General features: G+C 33.8%; 1 protein-coding gene across 2 annotated transcripts in view; it reads right to left on the bottom strand.

Moving 5' to 3' along the window:
• LOC105667909 (metabotropic glutamate receptor 8-like) overlaps nucleotides 1–16,628 on the bottom strand; it is a 119,042-nt gene that overhangs the window by 25,616 nt on the left and 76,798 nt on the right. For both annotated transcript variants that reach the window (XM_067349609.1, XM_067349608.1), the window contains exons 6-8: nucleotides 16,210–16,379; nucleotides 3,431–3,585; nucleotides 693–941 (exon numbers count right to left, since the gene is read on the bottom strand). In XM_067349609.1, the coding sequence (XP_067205710.1) occupies nucleotides 693–941; nucleotides 3,431–3,585; nucleotides 16,210–16,379 (574 nt within the window). The remainder of the gene's footprint in view (nucleotides 1–692; nucleotides 942–3,430; nucleotides 3,586–16,209; nucleotides 16,380–16,628) is intronic.

The raw sequence follows: 16,628 nt of genomic DNA, 5'->3' as shown, positions 1-16,628 counted from the left end.
TATGCAAATGCGGGATCGAGCAGTTAGCAATACGTGGGTTCGCTCTCGATTACTGCTTGCTTTTTTTTTTTAACAAATAAAAAACGCTCACCAGCACACATACAAAAGTATTTTGGAAATAATAAAGGTTCTACAAAATAATTGTTATTTAGTCTATAAGGTAGAAGAGCACGAAGGACCTCAGCAAACTTCAACATCCGCAGACTTCATGAAAACCTGGTTACTTTGCGACAAAGAAATAGAAGAATAAGAAACTCAAACCGAGAACAGTGATCACGAGGAACGAAGTGATGAAGACTTAAAATAGAAGAAATTGCAGTAAAGACATTCGGGGCCGAATGTGAGTGCAGGACGGCCGAGTGTAGGATTGGTTATGTATATGTGTGTAGTCTGGCGAGCGTATTTTGTGCGTGTGTGCTGGTAAGCATTTTTTATTTGTTATAAAAGAGCAAGGAGTAGTCGAGAGCGAGCCCGCGTGTTGCTAACTGTCCGATCTCGCATTTGCATATCGTTAAATAAAATTTAATAATAAAATTAGTTTCTACAACAATATTCCGGGCATAAATTAAAATTCTTTAAAAGACGGTGTGTCGACATAAATCAATTATTGTCATACATTGTTATAGCATAAAAATAAAATAGACAGTTAACGATGTATATATTGATAATAATAGAATAGATCTATACATTACCAACAAAAGGCACCAGGCCCTCCTGTTCGTAATCCTTGAGGACCTCTACGCCAGTGCAGCGCTTCATCTCGCTCGACGCGTTTACGCTGAAAGTGCACTTGTGATGCTGCGACCAGAATTCCCGGAACCAGATATTCCGGCAGTTCACAATCTTCCCCGGCAACGACTTATGGGGAACATTGCTCTCCGTTTGACCGCCACATTCGTCGCCCATTCTCGGCCGCAGGTTCAAATAATAGTTGTCGAAACCTACAAGGGAATCGAACCATACTTTTTACAATCGAATCGTTCAATGGCGTTCTATAACTTCGATGCATCATACTTTTCACCCCGAGAAACTTCTCGCGCCTGCAGTCGCAATAAAATTGAAATAAAAACATTTTACACGACTTTACGAGAATGTTACATTTATCGAAATAGATTTACTTTTCATATTTAAATTTTGAACTTTTTAAAGTAGATAATCTTCAATGCTTTCGATTATCGGAGTACAACTTTACAGCTTTCAACAATTCTGAGCGTGATTTTGGAGGGGAAAAAACTTGTATTTTTACTTGTATAATTATATAAAATTTAGAAAACTTTGTAAAATTTTTTATTCCTTAATTTATAATGTGGATCTATCAACTTGATGCTATAATAACAATATTTTAAATAGAAATATTATATTGTGTTTAATAATGAGCCAAATTAATTCAATTAAAATTCTATTGTTTAATTTATCTAAAACGTATACATTTAATATACTTTAATATTGTATATTATTTGAGTTATTTTAATCATTTAATTTACTTGTAACTCTTTTAGTTTTTTAACACGTCTGATCCGCTTTACCGAGTCAGAATTGAATTTCCTTGTCCGGAGTTGCTTACTGTACAACTTTGTTGCCGCTACAGCGATATCGTTCCAACTTTGGCTTGACGCTCATTAATCTCACGTGACAAGTGAGTAATATTTTCCACTTCCGATTATGTCGCATCATCCTAACTCTTGGGCTAGCATTTCCAGACCGAAGAAACGAACGTGATGGGTGGCATTTTCGTTCCGCGCTAAGTGATTAACGTACGAACGTCGAGCTGTCGTTAGCTGGACCAAATTGTCAGAAATTAAGGACTCACCAAGTTCCAAAAAAGATTAAGATCGTTGTCAAGATGTTCATTAATTTCATAAATTATTAGACTTGAAAAAACGACAGATGACCGTTTTCACGATTGCTTTAATTTTCATCAGAATCTTTTGAAGTAATATATAAACTTATAAATATTATCACGTTTAATCTATTTTTCAAGAAGGGAAAAATAAGACAATTATTAACTGATAATCTAACAAATTAATTTTCTATTATTATTATAGCATCAAGTTGATAGATCCACATTATAAATTAAGGAATAAAAAATTTTACAAAGTTTTCTAAATTTTATATAATTATACAAGTTTTTTTCTCCCAAAATCACGTTCAGAATTATTAAAAGCTGTAAAGTTGTACTCCGATCGCATTCAAATCGAAAGCATTGAAGATTATCTACTTTAAGAAGTTCAAGATTTAAATATGTAAAGTAAATCTATTTTGAATAAATTTGGTATTCTCGTAAAATCAGATAAAGTATTTTTAAAATACTTTTAAAAAACTTGAATTTCTTAAAACAATTTACCAATTTAATTTATTTCTTATCATAATTAATATTTTTTTTTGTTTTAGATGTATGTAATATTAATAAAAAAATGTTTAAGAATTAATTGGGATTGCAAAGTTTATTCTGAATAGTTTATTACAAAGACTTAATATTCATACAGGTCTTTGCCGCGAAAAACTTCGAGAGTAAAAAATTTAATTTGTCTTGTTCTGTCAAGAATGGGGTATGTTTTATTTTTAAAAAAAGAGTGTTAAAAAAGACGAAAGCAATCATTTTTACGAAATTTATTAGGTAACTTTCGCTTGAAAGATCTCTATGAAAATAGCTGTGCTTTTTACGCAAACACCTCGTGCGATATAATAATACGGGCATGTGAAAGCTTTCGCGTATAATACATTTTTCATGCACGCCGTTCTTTGATCAGGCGCGCGTTCGCTTTTATATCGGTATCCTTAAAGCGCGGATTTCGACGCGGATATTCTGAGAGCACGTGTCTTTTTCATCCGAATAGGGGGATTGAAGCGATCCGATCTTACTAGGAAAATCAGCCTTACCATTGTGTACGTCTTATTGTACGAATTTATTACGCGAGGAATTTTTCGGTAAAAATTAATCATAAGAGAAGCATATGAAAATTTCTTCACTGCATATGTTATTCTGCACAAACCGATTCTAATAAAATATCACACACTAGTCAGCACAATATTTTAAATTAGCGAAAAATAAATAAATTTTGCCATTAATTTCATCAATCGATAAAATTTCTTAATCTGTATTTATTTGCGTTAAAGCTTCCTGCGCTCAGTTGTGATAAAATTAAAGTAAAAACATTTTACTTAAGAATACAAAGTTTATTGAAATAGATTTGTTTTACGTATTTCTGAAAAACTTCTTAAAATAATTTATACAAATTTAATTTACTTTTTATCATAATTAGTTGTTCAATTTTATTAATTAATTAATTTTATCATACTTCGTGTAATAGATTACTGCGTACAGAAATGATTGATTTCATTTCTCCCTAATCTAAAATAAACTCAAGGCAAACATCCTCCCAATTAATTCGATTATGACGCACAGAATCGCATAACGAGGATTCTTTACCTGCGAGGGCGTTCCTGTAGGGCAGAATGGTGATGGCACCCTCTGCCACAAACTCCTGATCTCGAACGGGGTGAACTTTGGCGCCCCACGAATCGCTGCCCACCCACATGAAATGGCCCGTACGATTGGCCCTTACTGTTGCTTGAAGTAACTTTCTGCAATGAGATAAGCCAAATGATAAGGATGGATGAGTTATGAACAATGATGCTGATGGTGATTGCCACCATTAGCCTACTGCAAGTAGGATAGGGCTTCGCGCAATCAGTATTGTGCCATAGATTATATTTATATAGATCGTTCATGTTTTACTGAGTGACAGTTATGCAAACTTTTTTTCTTAAACAATACAAATAATGTAGTTTATTATAAATTAATAATTAAATTACTAAAAAATCAACATATTTAATTTAAGTATTAATTACAAATATATTCAATGTTAAAATTGCAAAACTGCTAATAAATGACAAATTTATATCAAATTTTTATTATGTTACGTAATAGATTAACAAATTCAAATGGAATACAATTTAATAATCTTAAGTTTTTTTTTTCATGTAAATTGCGATGGCTATACATGCTTCTAACAATTAACCAATATAAACCATTGACTTATACTACTAGCTACTAACTGCATCGAAGAAATCTCATCTGTAAATCCAGAGATTGACTTATACTACTTGACTCGCACTGCTGGACTTAAACTACTTAACAAACTTTAGAATTGACTTGTACTACTCGTAAAGACTTACTCTTTATCTCTTTGGTTTATATTACCGAAAGTGTTGAAAAAATCTTTGATTTGTATTACTAAAAAAGTAGCGGACATTAATTCATATTGTTCCAATTCTAAAATTGAGTATTTTTATATTATGTAACAAACAAACAAATTTTATCATGTGTGCGATATAAAATATATACGATAAAATACATACAATAAATATTGCTATGTACACAATTTTTGTTTTATTTTTATGTAAGTAAGTTTTTTATGTAAGTAAAGATATTAAACATGTTTTAGCAGTATAAAAAATTAATGAAAAATTTGAGGTAAAAATAGCTGAGTGCATACAGAATCTTGTTTTTTGTGTACAATAATAAAATTCTCATCTTGACGTATTATAATTTTTATATATGCGTAACAATTTTTCTAAATGCATAAAATTATCGCTACAAAGTTATAATTAAAGAAAAGGTCGTTATATTTTTTTCGATTTTTATATGCATAGACATACGGCACCAGAATTGTTCGTATCTTTCGAAAAAAACTGATAAGACCTGCTTGATCCGTGTCCGATCCAACCGAACTTAGCAGTAAGAAAATCATCGAAAAGATCCCCGTACATTACGGCATCAGCGTGAGTTCCGTAGGGAACCACGATGAGATTCAATCGCGTTAATCCGGAAAGATATCGACGAGGGGAAGCGCTGGCAGCAAGCCGCAGATCGATATCAACTTATCGGTCCATGGAAATCGAATAGCTCGGGTAATGGCTTTTCTCCGGCGTCGGGAAACCCGGTCCAGAAGTCAATTATTTGCCTCGCGAGTATCATGTCGGAAATCGCAAGCAACCGGGTGACATCGCGTCCGATGGAATCCGATGGACGAGCGGCAAGATTCTGCAACCGGTCGTTATTTCATAATCCCCATGAGTCCGGAAAAACAGCGTCGTTCGCATGTTTCCGCGTGACGTGCAATTTCTTTCCTTTTTCGAAACATTTCGCGCCGTAGCTTCCCCCCCATTGCCTTCGTCTCCGGTGTCAGAGCAATTTTCAAGCGCGTGACTATTATGCAAAAGTTATATACAATACGTGACGCGATGTCGCGGTGTCCGTTCACTGATTCGCATATTAGTTTCCTCGATTTTCTTCGGCTTTTGAGAAGAAAGTGCAACTTCACTTCTTTTTTTAAGTATAAATAAAATATTAATTAACTTACTCTTTAGATTTATATATAAAAAAAAGAAAAATTTCGCTAATCTTAAATTATTGTGAGAAATGCAAATTACATATTGTTGGAAATAACATGAACGTACACGTTGCTTCATCAGAGTGCTAATTGTAATTACACAATGTTAAATCTTAATGCGGCAAGTTGGGACAAAAAAACAAATGTGCGTAATAAAACAATTCAAATTAGCAGTTTTTTAGGCTCCATTCATATCTCAAACTTGACGTGGAAAATGGCTGCGATTCTGAATTTTGTTTATCTTATATGAAAATCACATGCGATATTAGCTTGCGCTGAGAATGAAATCTACGCGCTAAATTTATGATATGAATGCGGACCTTAGTCTGCACAATTAAGCTGTTATGTATAGTACTGCTGAGAGCTAGATTTGGTTGATTTAATGCTATAAGGCTGGTTAGGTAGCCGGCAATGTTTCATGGCTTAATTACAACTTCTCCAAAATTGCTTGGGGAAAAATTCTTCATGTAGACAGTATTTCAACGTATTACACGGAGTGAAAAGATTGTGCTTTATGCTCAATCTCATTGAGACTTATTTTCGTTTCAAGCGTGAAGCAGCCAATTGAAGCAGAACGATATTAAAACATTTAATCTTTTATATATATATATGTAGTTAATCAAGAAGAGTTATTTAAATATTTTATGACTCATAGATAAAAATAATGAAACATTATCCGTACAGTTGGTAAAAATAGGATTAATTAAAGCCGCACTCGGATTTCTTTCTGATTAAAGTGCTAGACTGATCCTAAGCCGCGTGTCGTATTTTTCGCGAACATTACATGCCGGTTTTACGCGGAAATATTTAAATTCTTAATTTAAATCGCGCCGCAGCTTTCTTTTTCTCTCTCTCCGATGTTTCCACTTTCTTCATCTCTATATACTGTGTCGCACGTAAACCTCTTTCCCGCACTTGCATCCCGATTCCGCCTAAGAAGATTAGCCGTTGGAAAAAGTAACCAAAAATCCCTGTTAACTAGATACAGAAAATAACGTCGTGTTCGAAATGGCTCAACTGAAGTCTAATCAAACAACTTTCTCGCGTTGCAAGAAATCGAAATGCGACCGTGCGAAAACTTTTCTAACCCGACGCGCGATTCAATCAACGTCTCCGTCCGGCTATACGTTGCTTGATTTATACTGCTATTTTTACACACAGGAAATTCAATATCTTTGAACAGCAGCAATCAACGCCACTTTGTAGCTTTCTAAGGAAGAAATGCTCTTTCTTAGATATAAATATAGATATATATTATTTGAACGATTTGAGAGGTTACGATAAACTATTAGCCCGTGTGGCAAACATCTTCTCAATAATTAAGTGGTATCTCAAATTTTATTTAAATAATGTTTATGATAAATCTATGGATGCTTCATTATCTACATTTAGATGTGCACAATGTGCAAATATTTATCCTTTACACGCCAGTGGATATTTTATTTTTAGAGTAACAGCAACTTTGTATTTATGCTTTAATGTTGCTTCTCGAACAACATCGTTCGCTTCCACAGTATTGGAGTAACTCATGAAAGTTGACGACACGTTATAGAATAAAGCGAAGTGCAAACGTATGGGGACGATCGAACGATCGATCTTATCATGATATATCGGGGTCATGGATTCCGATCGCTACCAGGAATGTAACTACCCACTTCGCCGAGGGAGGGGAGGCCAAAGGATAAAGGAAGGAAGTGAGGAGGTTGTGCACAAGCGAGCCTCCTCTCGGCTGAAAGTTTGACCAGTTTCGATTGCGGATTGCAGGAAGCGTAAGTCGAGATAGTATCGACAATAAATCGAGAACAACTGCGGAGATACTTCTCGGAACTACGTCCGAAATTTTCAGAAAAGCGCGCCGCACATAGCACAAACTCGAATGGACGTAATTCGCTCGCGAAATTATTTTACGAGTATTTTCTTCGAGAAATGGATCGTTGGATGGTTTACGCGTTGCAGACCTGAGTAAACAACCACTTTCTTTCGCGAAATAAATTGCCAACTAGACAGAAAATTAGTGGGTAAAATGAAAGACAACAATCATCGCATGATCCGCATACAGGCTTTGATCTCGGATATGATTTTTTTCTTTCTCACAAGTTTCTAATATTTGACAATGAGTATATTATGTTTAAATACACAATTTCAAGCTTTGTAAAATTTCAAAATAAGATTTTCAACAAAAATATTTTTTAATAAAAAATAAAATTTTAGAATATAAAGTTTGTTCATCGTTAATATTAGAAATGTGAAAAAAGTGATAATGACAAAATCTAAAATTTTCAGCAAACAGATATTTGAATTGTTTAAGAATCTATCTACTATAAAAATAAATGCAATTTTATCATAAAATATTAAAATTTGAAAATATACAAGATGAATAGTATCATAATAAAAATTGATTCAAGTTTATTGATTGCTAAATACTTAGAGAAAGTAAACAACTGCTGATATTTTTGCTGATTCGCACGTTTGACGAAGAAATAAAATTCCAATAAAATTCTTTAAGGAAAAAGAATGAAATCGTGTCTAACAATAGAACTCCCTTCTGGTTTACGTCTTTTTTTTCGAATGTCACCTATGACCCCAATTAAAAGACCATTCTTTCATCGAGCCAAGTTACCGTAATAGAAAAAAACCTTTAAAGAGTAAACGACGTTCTCTATTAACGTACGTATAGTTAGGAATAACGCGGTCCACGTGGGAAAACATTTCCTAGGTTTTTCCGAGACAAGTATCACCTCCCAGGATTCTGGCAGTTCGCCAAAAATTCCGTTGCGGAAGTGCCGTCGGCCGATGGCGCGACTCCAAGATATGCATGCTAGGTGGTTGTTCAATAATGTATCGTTTCCCCTCGAATGCGCAATAAAGTCCCGCTTTAAATAGACAACCGAGCGCTTCTTTCGCGAAAGGAAAAACTTTGTTCGATACATCAACTGGCTCGAAAGCGTGACAGAAAGAAGAGCAAGAGAAAGAGACAGAGCAGAGAGAGAGATATTTCTCGTGCGTTGGTGCTACCCGGAAGTCTTCCCCCCCTCACATCGTGGGGTGCATCCGGTGGGTGAACGGAGTTCTGATCGATTAGAACAAATTTTCGCTCGAGTAATACGATGCACATGTGTGACGTGCCACGTGTCGCCAAGTGAACTTGGTCTGGATGCTAATATGTCAAATAAATGCCATATGTGCTGGTATAAACTATCTTCGCTTAAATATTTATGAAATTATCCATGCTTTATTCTAAAAAAACAGAATAAAAATAGATTGATTAAGAAAATGATAATTGTAAAAAAATTTGAAAACTTATTAAGTTGTGCAAGATTTGAGTAATAAATTAATTTTGTCAATCTTTTTAATAAAAAATAGTTGCGCAAAAAAATTCATATATACGCAGAAGTATAGGTTAAAAATGTGCTTTTTTCAAATACAAAAACTAAATCTAAGACTCATCGTCAGTTATATATTTTTGTTCATAATTCCAGTCAAGTGTATTACATTTCTTCAAATAAAACAATAATTAGCAATGGGAAAAATTTGCGAGATTTAACATAAACGTTGTTAGTAAAAAATAAATTTTTCCAAGAAAATTTCATGCTTTTCTCGAATCTCTGAAATTCAACTTTAGATTGGTAGGAAGAGTAAAAAGATGATAAGAAAAATGCGGTGAACCTGATATGAGACATACTAGATGCTAAGATACGTCTTATGTAAAGCAATCACACACCATTCCTTCTAGTTTTAAAAAAATATTTTTCCGTTTCATATTATATTCATATTATATAAAAAGAAAAAATAAAGAAAAATAAAAAGCATAAGAAAGAGATGAGAAAATTGACACTGAAAGAATTTTTATGAAAGTTTACAATGCCGTAGATAAATTATAATTCTTCACGTACAGCTGCTTACTAATCATGAGTCGTCTATGTTCTATAGCTCTCGGCAAGTTTGCGAACAGAGGAATCTCGGCATTTAGTATTAATCGGAAGTTTCACACAGAGCGAAATCCCTGGGCGCGACGCGAACCAGATTGAAATATGTCGTCTTCGAGCCAACATGCAGAACACGTGTAAGATGCGATTATCCGTGGCACGGTGGGTCGTCTCGGGCCACGCAAATGGAGAGCAACCGTCGAGAAAGGCCATACATCACGATTTCATCGGACTTACGTCACAGCGCAGGAAGAGCACGTCGGCGAACATTTCGCGAATCGTTGCTGAAGCGGTTAAGCTTATTCGTTTGCAAGTCGCATGCACCTCCTTGCGCTTCGTTCACATTTACGTCACTCGCGAAGCCGCGAAAAAGAAGAGTTTGCAGAGCAGTTTCGTGCAGCATTGACGTTTACGAAAGAGAACGATAAAATAAAAGGGGAAAGGAAGGGTGTCTCATACTTTATGAGAAAGAAAATGCTATGCAAAGTAGGTAATATTGTTAAAATATTGATCTCTAAAGAAAGTAAGGTAAAAGAAAAACATACGTCGTTCTCAGTTCTCGTCTTAGTTGAGTTTAATACTCAGTTTGAGTATCAAAAGTTCAGGACATAGTTAAACATTTTTTTGACTTTAATAAATTATAGCAGTCGAAAAATGCAGCTTTCTGAGAAATAGCTAAAAAATATTTTCTTGTATTATCTATATAATTTTATAAATTTCTCCTTGAAGACTTGCTATAAACCAACGCTTTATTGAACTGGTTCTGTCCTCAGGGGATCGAGAGTACATGTATTTAGGAGACACACGAGAAATCTAGTAGCCGAGTATCTCTATATGGTTACTAGACCCTGTACGACCCACTAGAGTTTCAAGCACTGCCTGTTAAAATGTCGAGATGCTGCTTGATATGCGAATATATATATATCTACTTGCTATGTTTTGTGTACAGAGTGTGATATAAAATTCTAACATTTATATTGCCAATCATTAAAACATACTATTTTAACAAGGTCTCTAAATTTTAATAAAAATAATTACTTCAATATGATTTAAGTTATTTTGACCAATTAAAAATATATATAAATAAGAAAACCAAAATATTATAACTGTAACAATAAAGCATGATGATAGCGATATCATTTTCGAGCAAAACTTTTCAGGAACAGCAAAGAGATAATTTTTTTCGTGCGTATTAAGAAATAAAAAACGATGATAATTTTATACAAATTTTCTAATATTTATCGATATTAAAATAGAAATCTCTAGAAATATATAGAAGCGTAATGTCATTATTTTCTTGTCTGATTTGCATTTCGCTTCACTTCTTTATGAAAATTAGTTTTCTTTACTAGTCTCTATGTCAACTGCAAGAGTTTGGTATGTTTTTCTTGTATATCGCACAATCAGCAAGACATATCCATTATTTCGCTGTTATCGACGCTCGTGAGAAATGCATTCCTGTAGCTGTCGGTTGCAGCTGAATGGCATTTAATTCAGCGCTCATTTCTTCACGTTCAAAGTGTCCTATGGGAGTGCATGATTAATATCAGACTGCTCTGGATTTATTTCTTTTTACAGAGAGGAAAATGCGCACGCGTTGCGGTCGCCTCAAAGCGTAAAGCTGTGACGAGACACCGAGTTCTCGTCTAGATATTAAAAAATATCAGAAAATTTCGCGAGACAGTTGTCGCGTGAAGAGAACTCGGAAATGTCTCGCGGAGATTAATAACAGCGCCGAGATTGGAAGAAGAAAAAATGCTATGATGTCTTTAAATAAAAGTCGGTGTAGACATAAAATGAGGGTTTGCTGCATTCAGAATAAACAATCTTTTTCAGACATGAGAATTCATTAAATTTTTGTTAGAACAATTATAATGCAAATAGCTATCAGATAAATAAAAAATAAGTATGTAATATTAATATAATAATAAGAATTAACTGTAACTAAGCAGAATAAATTAAAAAAAATTTTGATCGATAATAATAAAGATTATTAATTGCAAAATTTTTGGATTCTCTTAAAAATGAGAAAAAATTTCTTTTTTATGTCAAATTGTAGTATAAAGTACACATTTGGAGTATTTTAAGTCATCATATGTATATTAATTAATATCACTTTTCAGATGACGAGCGGTCGAAAAAGTCTGGTAATGGACGTCGCGTAATACGATTATCTGTGATCGATTAGAAATCGAAACGAGAGAGCGGAGTTGTTATCACCTCGCCGCGGGAAGAACTCGTTAACGCGCTAATCCTGCATTTTTTCGTTCCCGCTGGGAAAGAACGATTACGTCGTTTCTATGCGCTTTAAAGTTCAAAAGCATACAATGTGCGATCTGTATATTAGTATCATCGTAATTGGTTGGCTCTAAGAGCAAACAAATGCAGATATTCAACAATTTTATAAAAATAAAATTTTTAGTGTAAGATATATTTAAAAAATATATATATTCTCTATTTAAAAATTTTTTAAACATTTCGATTTTCAATTAGCAAGAATTAGCAAAAATTAGATATTAGATCAAATATTAAACTCAATTTTTGAAATAAATCTCTTTGCCGCACATTAAATCTCAAGTTATAATTTTATTAAAATCAATATCTTAAGAAATTAAATAAAAATAAAGCTTTTTTCTGTTTATTTGTACCACTAAAGCTCTTTATTCGAAAATCATTAAACCTTTTATTACCAATAACTCCAAAGCTACTAGTGCTTTGCCAGAAGCATTAAATTAGGTTTATGATCGACACGATGTCGTAACTTACGTTTATGGACGTAAAGTGAAACTATATCGAGCGATAGGTTGCAAGGTTCTGGAGAATTTCCAAATTTTATTACAATAGTCGCATATATAATGTTTAAGACATGCAAGGAAAGTTTAATAATTCCAATATATGGCTGTATTATGTATAGTATGTGGCAAAGCCCCGAGATGAGAATATAGCATCAAAAAGTTTGCATTTCTGGAAAATTGCATCGATAATTCATATCTATTATTTTTATTGTTCCTTTTATTGTTTGTTTAAATGCTCTGTTTAGAGTAAATATATAGTACATTCTTCAATTGCGTTTTCCGAATTCTTTTAAAATATAAAAAAAGTTTGTTTTAAATAACACAAGCAATAAATTTGACCTATTGGTTCCCATTTCCAAATGTTACATAACTTTATACATACATTTCATTTAATTAAACTTGTTTTCCATTTTAGAAATTTGACGTAAGCAAATAAAATTGAATTTTAAATGTGTTTTAGTTCAAATTTAATTACTACTACAAAATTTCTGCAAAAGTACATAGCTATTTTGCAATTTATATGAAAGCAAATATATTGTACATGTACTGTTCATATCTATTATTTTTATTGTTCCTTTCTGTTTGGTGTTTATTAAGAGAAAGCAACATTCAACGTAGTTAGAATAACTCTCTTTGTGGTAGAACGCAAACTCGAATGCGAAACTAATAAAGCTTCCGCAACACGCAATTATTTAGCCGGAATAATGAGATAAGAGTGAAAAAGGTTTTCGATGCGTGATATTAACAGGTTCTGTACTTTTTTTGCGCTTCCTCTCTTTAGCCGGCTATTGTTGAAGCAACTGAATCGAGCAGTTCGGTTGTTCCAATAAAAATACGCGACGCAAAAAGATCCGATCGCGCAGTCACGCTGGGACAAATCGCTATGTTTAGTTTTCGACTCTTCGAGGCACCGTTTCTCTCGCGTTTTGCTCGCTATCCAATATTTGCTCGGCATTGCAAGTCGTTTGGTATCGTCGAGAGCTTGGTCACCTTCGACGACCATTTTCGACATCGCGAGAAACTTTCAAATAACACTCTATGTTAAAGTACATCCTACGATCAAACAGAGCTCCCGGAAGAACGATGGCTTTTCGAAAATAAACTGCAATGCCAAGTTGCGTTTTAGCAAAAACAGAAAAATATTGAAATTCAGTTAAATTCACTTCAGTCAAATTTACTTTATAGATGGTGGGCTTAATAAATTGCCGTGCGAAACTTTAATAAGTAGGAATAAAAATAATATATATATATATATGCAATTTCACTCTTACAATTATTAAATTATTTTTTAAATTATAATATTCAAATAATTTTGCAAACGTGAAGCTCTTTAAATAAAATTTTTTTACAGTTTTCCTCTTTACGATTACAGAAAAAAGGATTATGATAAAGTAGTTGGATTTTAATATTTTTCCAAATTGCATTAAGTACTTACTCTCGGATTCTTTTGTTCCTCGGAATGAGGAGAACTGATAGGACTGATATCATTGTTCCGCTTAACGACGCAATTATCCGAATATAAATAGCGTACTGACGATCAAAAGATGAAAAAGCTGAGTTGGACATTGCAATAATGCAAAAACGCTATGACTTTTTATAATGAAATTTTGTAATGACATTGCAGAAACGCTGAAGCGTCCCTTTCTCTCTAACCCCTCCTCTCTAACATCCTGCTCCCTCTCTCTCTCTCTTTCTCCATAATACAATTTTGCGATGAAAATGCTATCGCATGGAATACGATATCTTTACGTAATATCGCATATTGTGATAATTACGCTCATCGTTGGATCGTTCAATAATTGATTAAAATAAATTTTCAACCTGCGTCTGTTGAGCACACTGAAGCGCGCGTAATTATCATCACAATTAGCAATTGTACGTTACTTCAGCCCGGTCTCCCTTCTATAATGAATGATTTTCCATTGGGATTTGACTGAAAGCTCGTAAGGGATTTCGAGTGAAATGTGATGCGCGCACATGTGCGTGAATATCAGCCATTGTGTCGCAACATCGCTATTGTTAGTTGTTAAGTGATTAATAATGCGATTCTTCATTGATCTCGTGCTCGACGACCAATTTCGGTAAAACTCGACAGTTTTATTTCCACCATGTTCCAATAATACATTAATTGCAAGAAAATAAAACTTGTAGAGTAGATTTTAGTAAAGGATTAAACAATATTCATTTAATTTGTATAATAACAAGCACACATCTCGAATGGTTAATCCGTTTAATTTAGTAAATATATGGATTTATTTTAAAATATTAACAGTCTCTCACGTATCAGAAAATTAGCTGTCATGGGAAATCATTGATTGCGTTTATAATGGCTCGAAGCTTGCAACACGAGAACTTTACAAGGCCAATTTAAAAAGCAAATGTAACTAAGAATTATCAAATAACAGTCAAATTAATATTATCAAATCCTTTATTCGTATAAATTTTATTATAAGATTAAAAAAATTATCAAATAACAGTCAAATTAATATTATCAAATCCTTTATTCGTATAAATTTTATTATAAGATTAAAAAGAAAAAAAAAACAGGGCGAAAAAACAAGCGAAAACCTGTTTTTAAATAGCGACGTGTTTTATTTGCAGCCTTTAGGCAAAAATCATCAGCGAGAAATATAAAAAAAAAGCCAAATATTGTTTTCATGTTTATTATCGCTCAATATACACACGAGCTATTTTAGTGACGGCGTGTTTTTTTATCGAATTGCAGAACCGGAATTTCGAATTACAAGCGCGAGCGAATCGGCGTACGTTCGTCTTTGTTCGTGCTTTGCCCGTCTCTAAAAGCCAGGGAATATCGACTACGTAGAGGGCGAGATTAATCGCCGGGTCTGTTATCTCGTACGCTCGGTTACGCTTCGTCACTGAAACGCACGTCGGTTTCAAAAATCCGGTGCTTCATTCTGCGGACACGTAGGTCAAAGTAACAAAAACATTATCCCTCGAAAATAAACTCAGTTTGGAGTGGGAAACATTATGGAAGAATAAAAATCCACGACATGATAATAAAATGTGGAAAGGATATTTGAATTGCTTTTATAAAAAATATCCTTCTCATTCGTGCGGTATATTGTACGGAGAATTGTACGCAATTATTCACGCTTACGAGGAAAATTTCTTCCGCATAACTCAGAACTCTAGAATTTTCTTCCATTTCGTTTCGTTAATCATCCGTTCGCGTAATTCTATTTGCGTTGATTATGCAAAAGACAAGTAAGATCATTTGACGTAGCTCGCTTTGTCGTTATCGCGACAATTAACGGCCATAATTAGCTTAGAATTAATTAGAACAAACACAAACGCGATAAGCGCACATGCACTCGAGTGGTCTGTTCCTAATTGCGGGCATTGACTTCCAGATTCGATATTGTTTCTAATGATATCATGTTGAACCTTAGAATGTCCGCAATATCTCTCGCAATTATATCTCTCATATTATATTCGTCAATATCGTTATGTGCTAAATTTCGATTTAAGAATTTAGAAAAAATTTTATTTCTTAAATGATGTCGCACACACATCAATGTTAAATTAATGATAAAATAATGTTAATGATAAAAAAATGCTATAAATAAACATTCTGAACTGTAATATATTAATTTTTTTGTCTCATTGCTTTTATGCAAAATAAACCAAATTGTATATTAAATTTATATGCAAATAATTCATTTCACTTGTTGCATTTTCTAAGATATGTGTTTCAAAAATTGTATACATTAAATATATTTTTGTACGCTTTTTGAATTCCGCCGAGCATTGCAAGAGAATATTACGTAATTTAGAAAGCTTATATAAAACTATATATTGTTCTCATATTTGAGAACGTTTCGAATCCCTATAGGACGAACATAGTAGAAGTAGTAATAGAAGTAAAAAAAAAAAAAACATTTTCCTCGCAGTCCGGTAATTCCATTTTTCTGCTCTGTGTGCAGAAAAAGAAAATAAATAACGTGCACGAATCGTATTTTTCGTGCTAGACGGATTTCAACAATCGTGCTTTTTGCAACCTTTTCTGTTCGTACCGTATTTTACGTAATAGTGGGTGCATTTAAATGCAACAAAGAGGCGCAATCCTACCTTATGTTATCTTCGTCGACGAATATTATGACCCCTCTAGCGTTGTGCTTCGAGCTTAGACGTTCGATTATTCTGTCGAAGTCCTCGGTCTTGGCGTTCCTCAGAATCTTCTCGCTAACTGCGACGCAGATGTTGTATTCCGCCGAAAGGGCAACGAAGCTAGCGATGCCCTGAAAATAGAATCCCAGCCACAAATAAATTGCCTGTAACATACAACAAGGACTCGAGTTCTGGTGATAACGGGCGAATCTTGTCTTCTTGGTAAACAATTGGAATGTAGGGAAGAATACAAAGCTTCCGAGCGCATCTACCGACTCATATTTACATACTCATTTATCGTTGGCGATAAATCCGGGGAAATTTGCATGAGAAATCGTGGCCATTAAGTAGCAGGCTGTTATTCGGGGTGCTCAAAGAAA

This window comes from Linepithema humile, chromosome 2 (genome assembly GCF_040581485.1).
Source record: "Linepithema humile isolate Giens D197 chromosome 2, Lhum_UNIL_v1.0, whole genome shotgun sequence".
Taxonomy (NCBI): domain Eukaryota; kingdom Metazoa; phylum Arthropoda; class Insecta; order Hymenoptera; family Formicidae; genus Linepithema; species Linepithema humile.
This window is presented reverse-complemented; position numbering and strand designations above follow the sequence as displayed.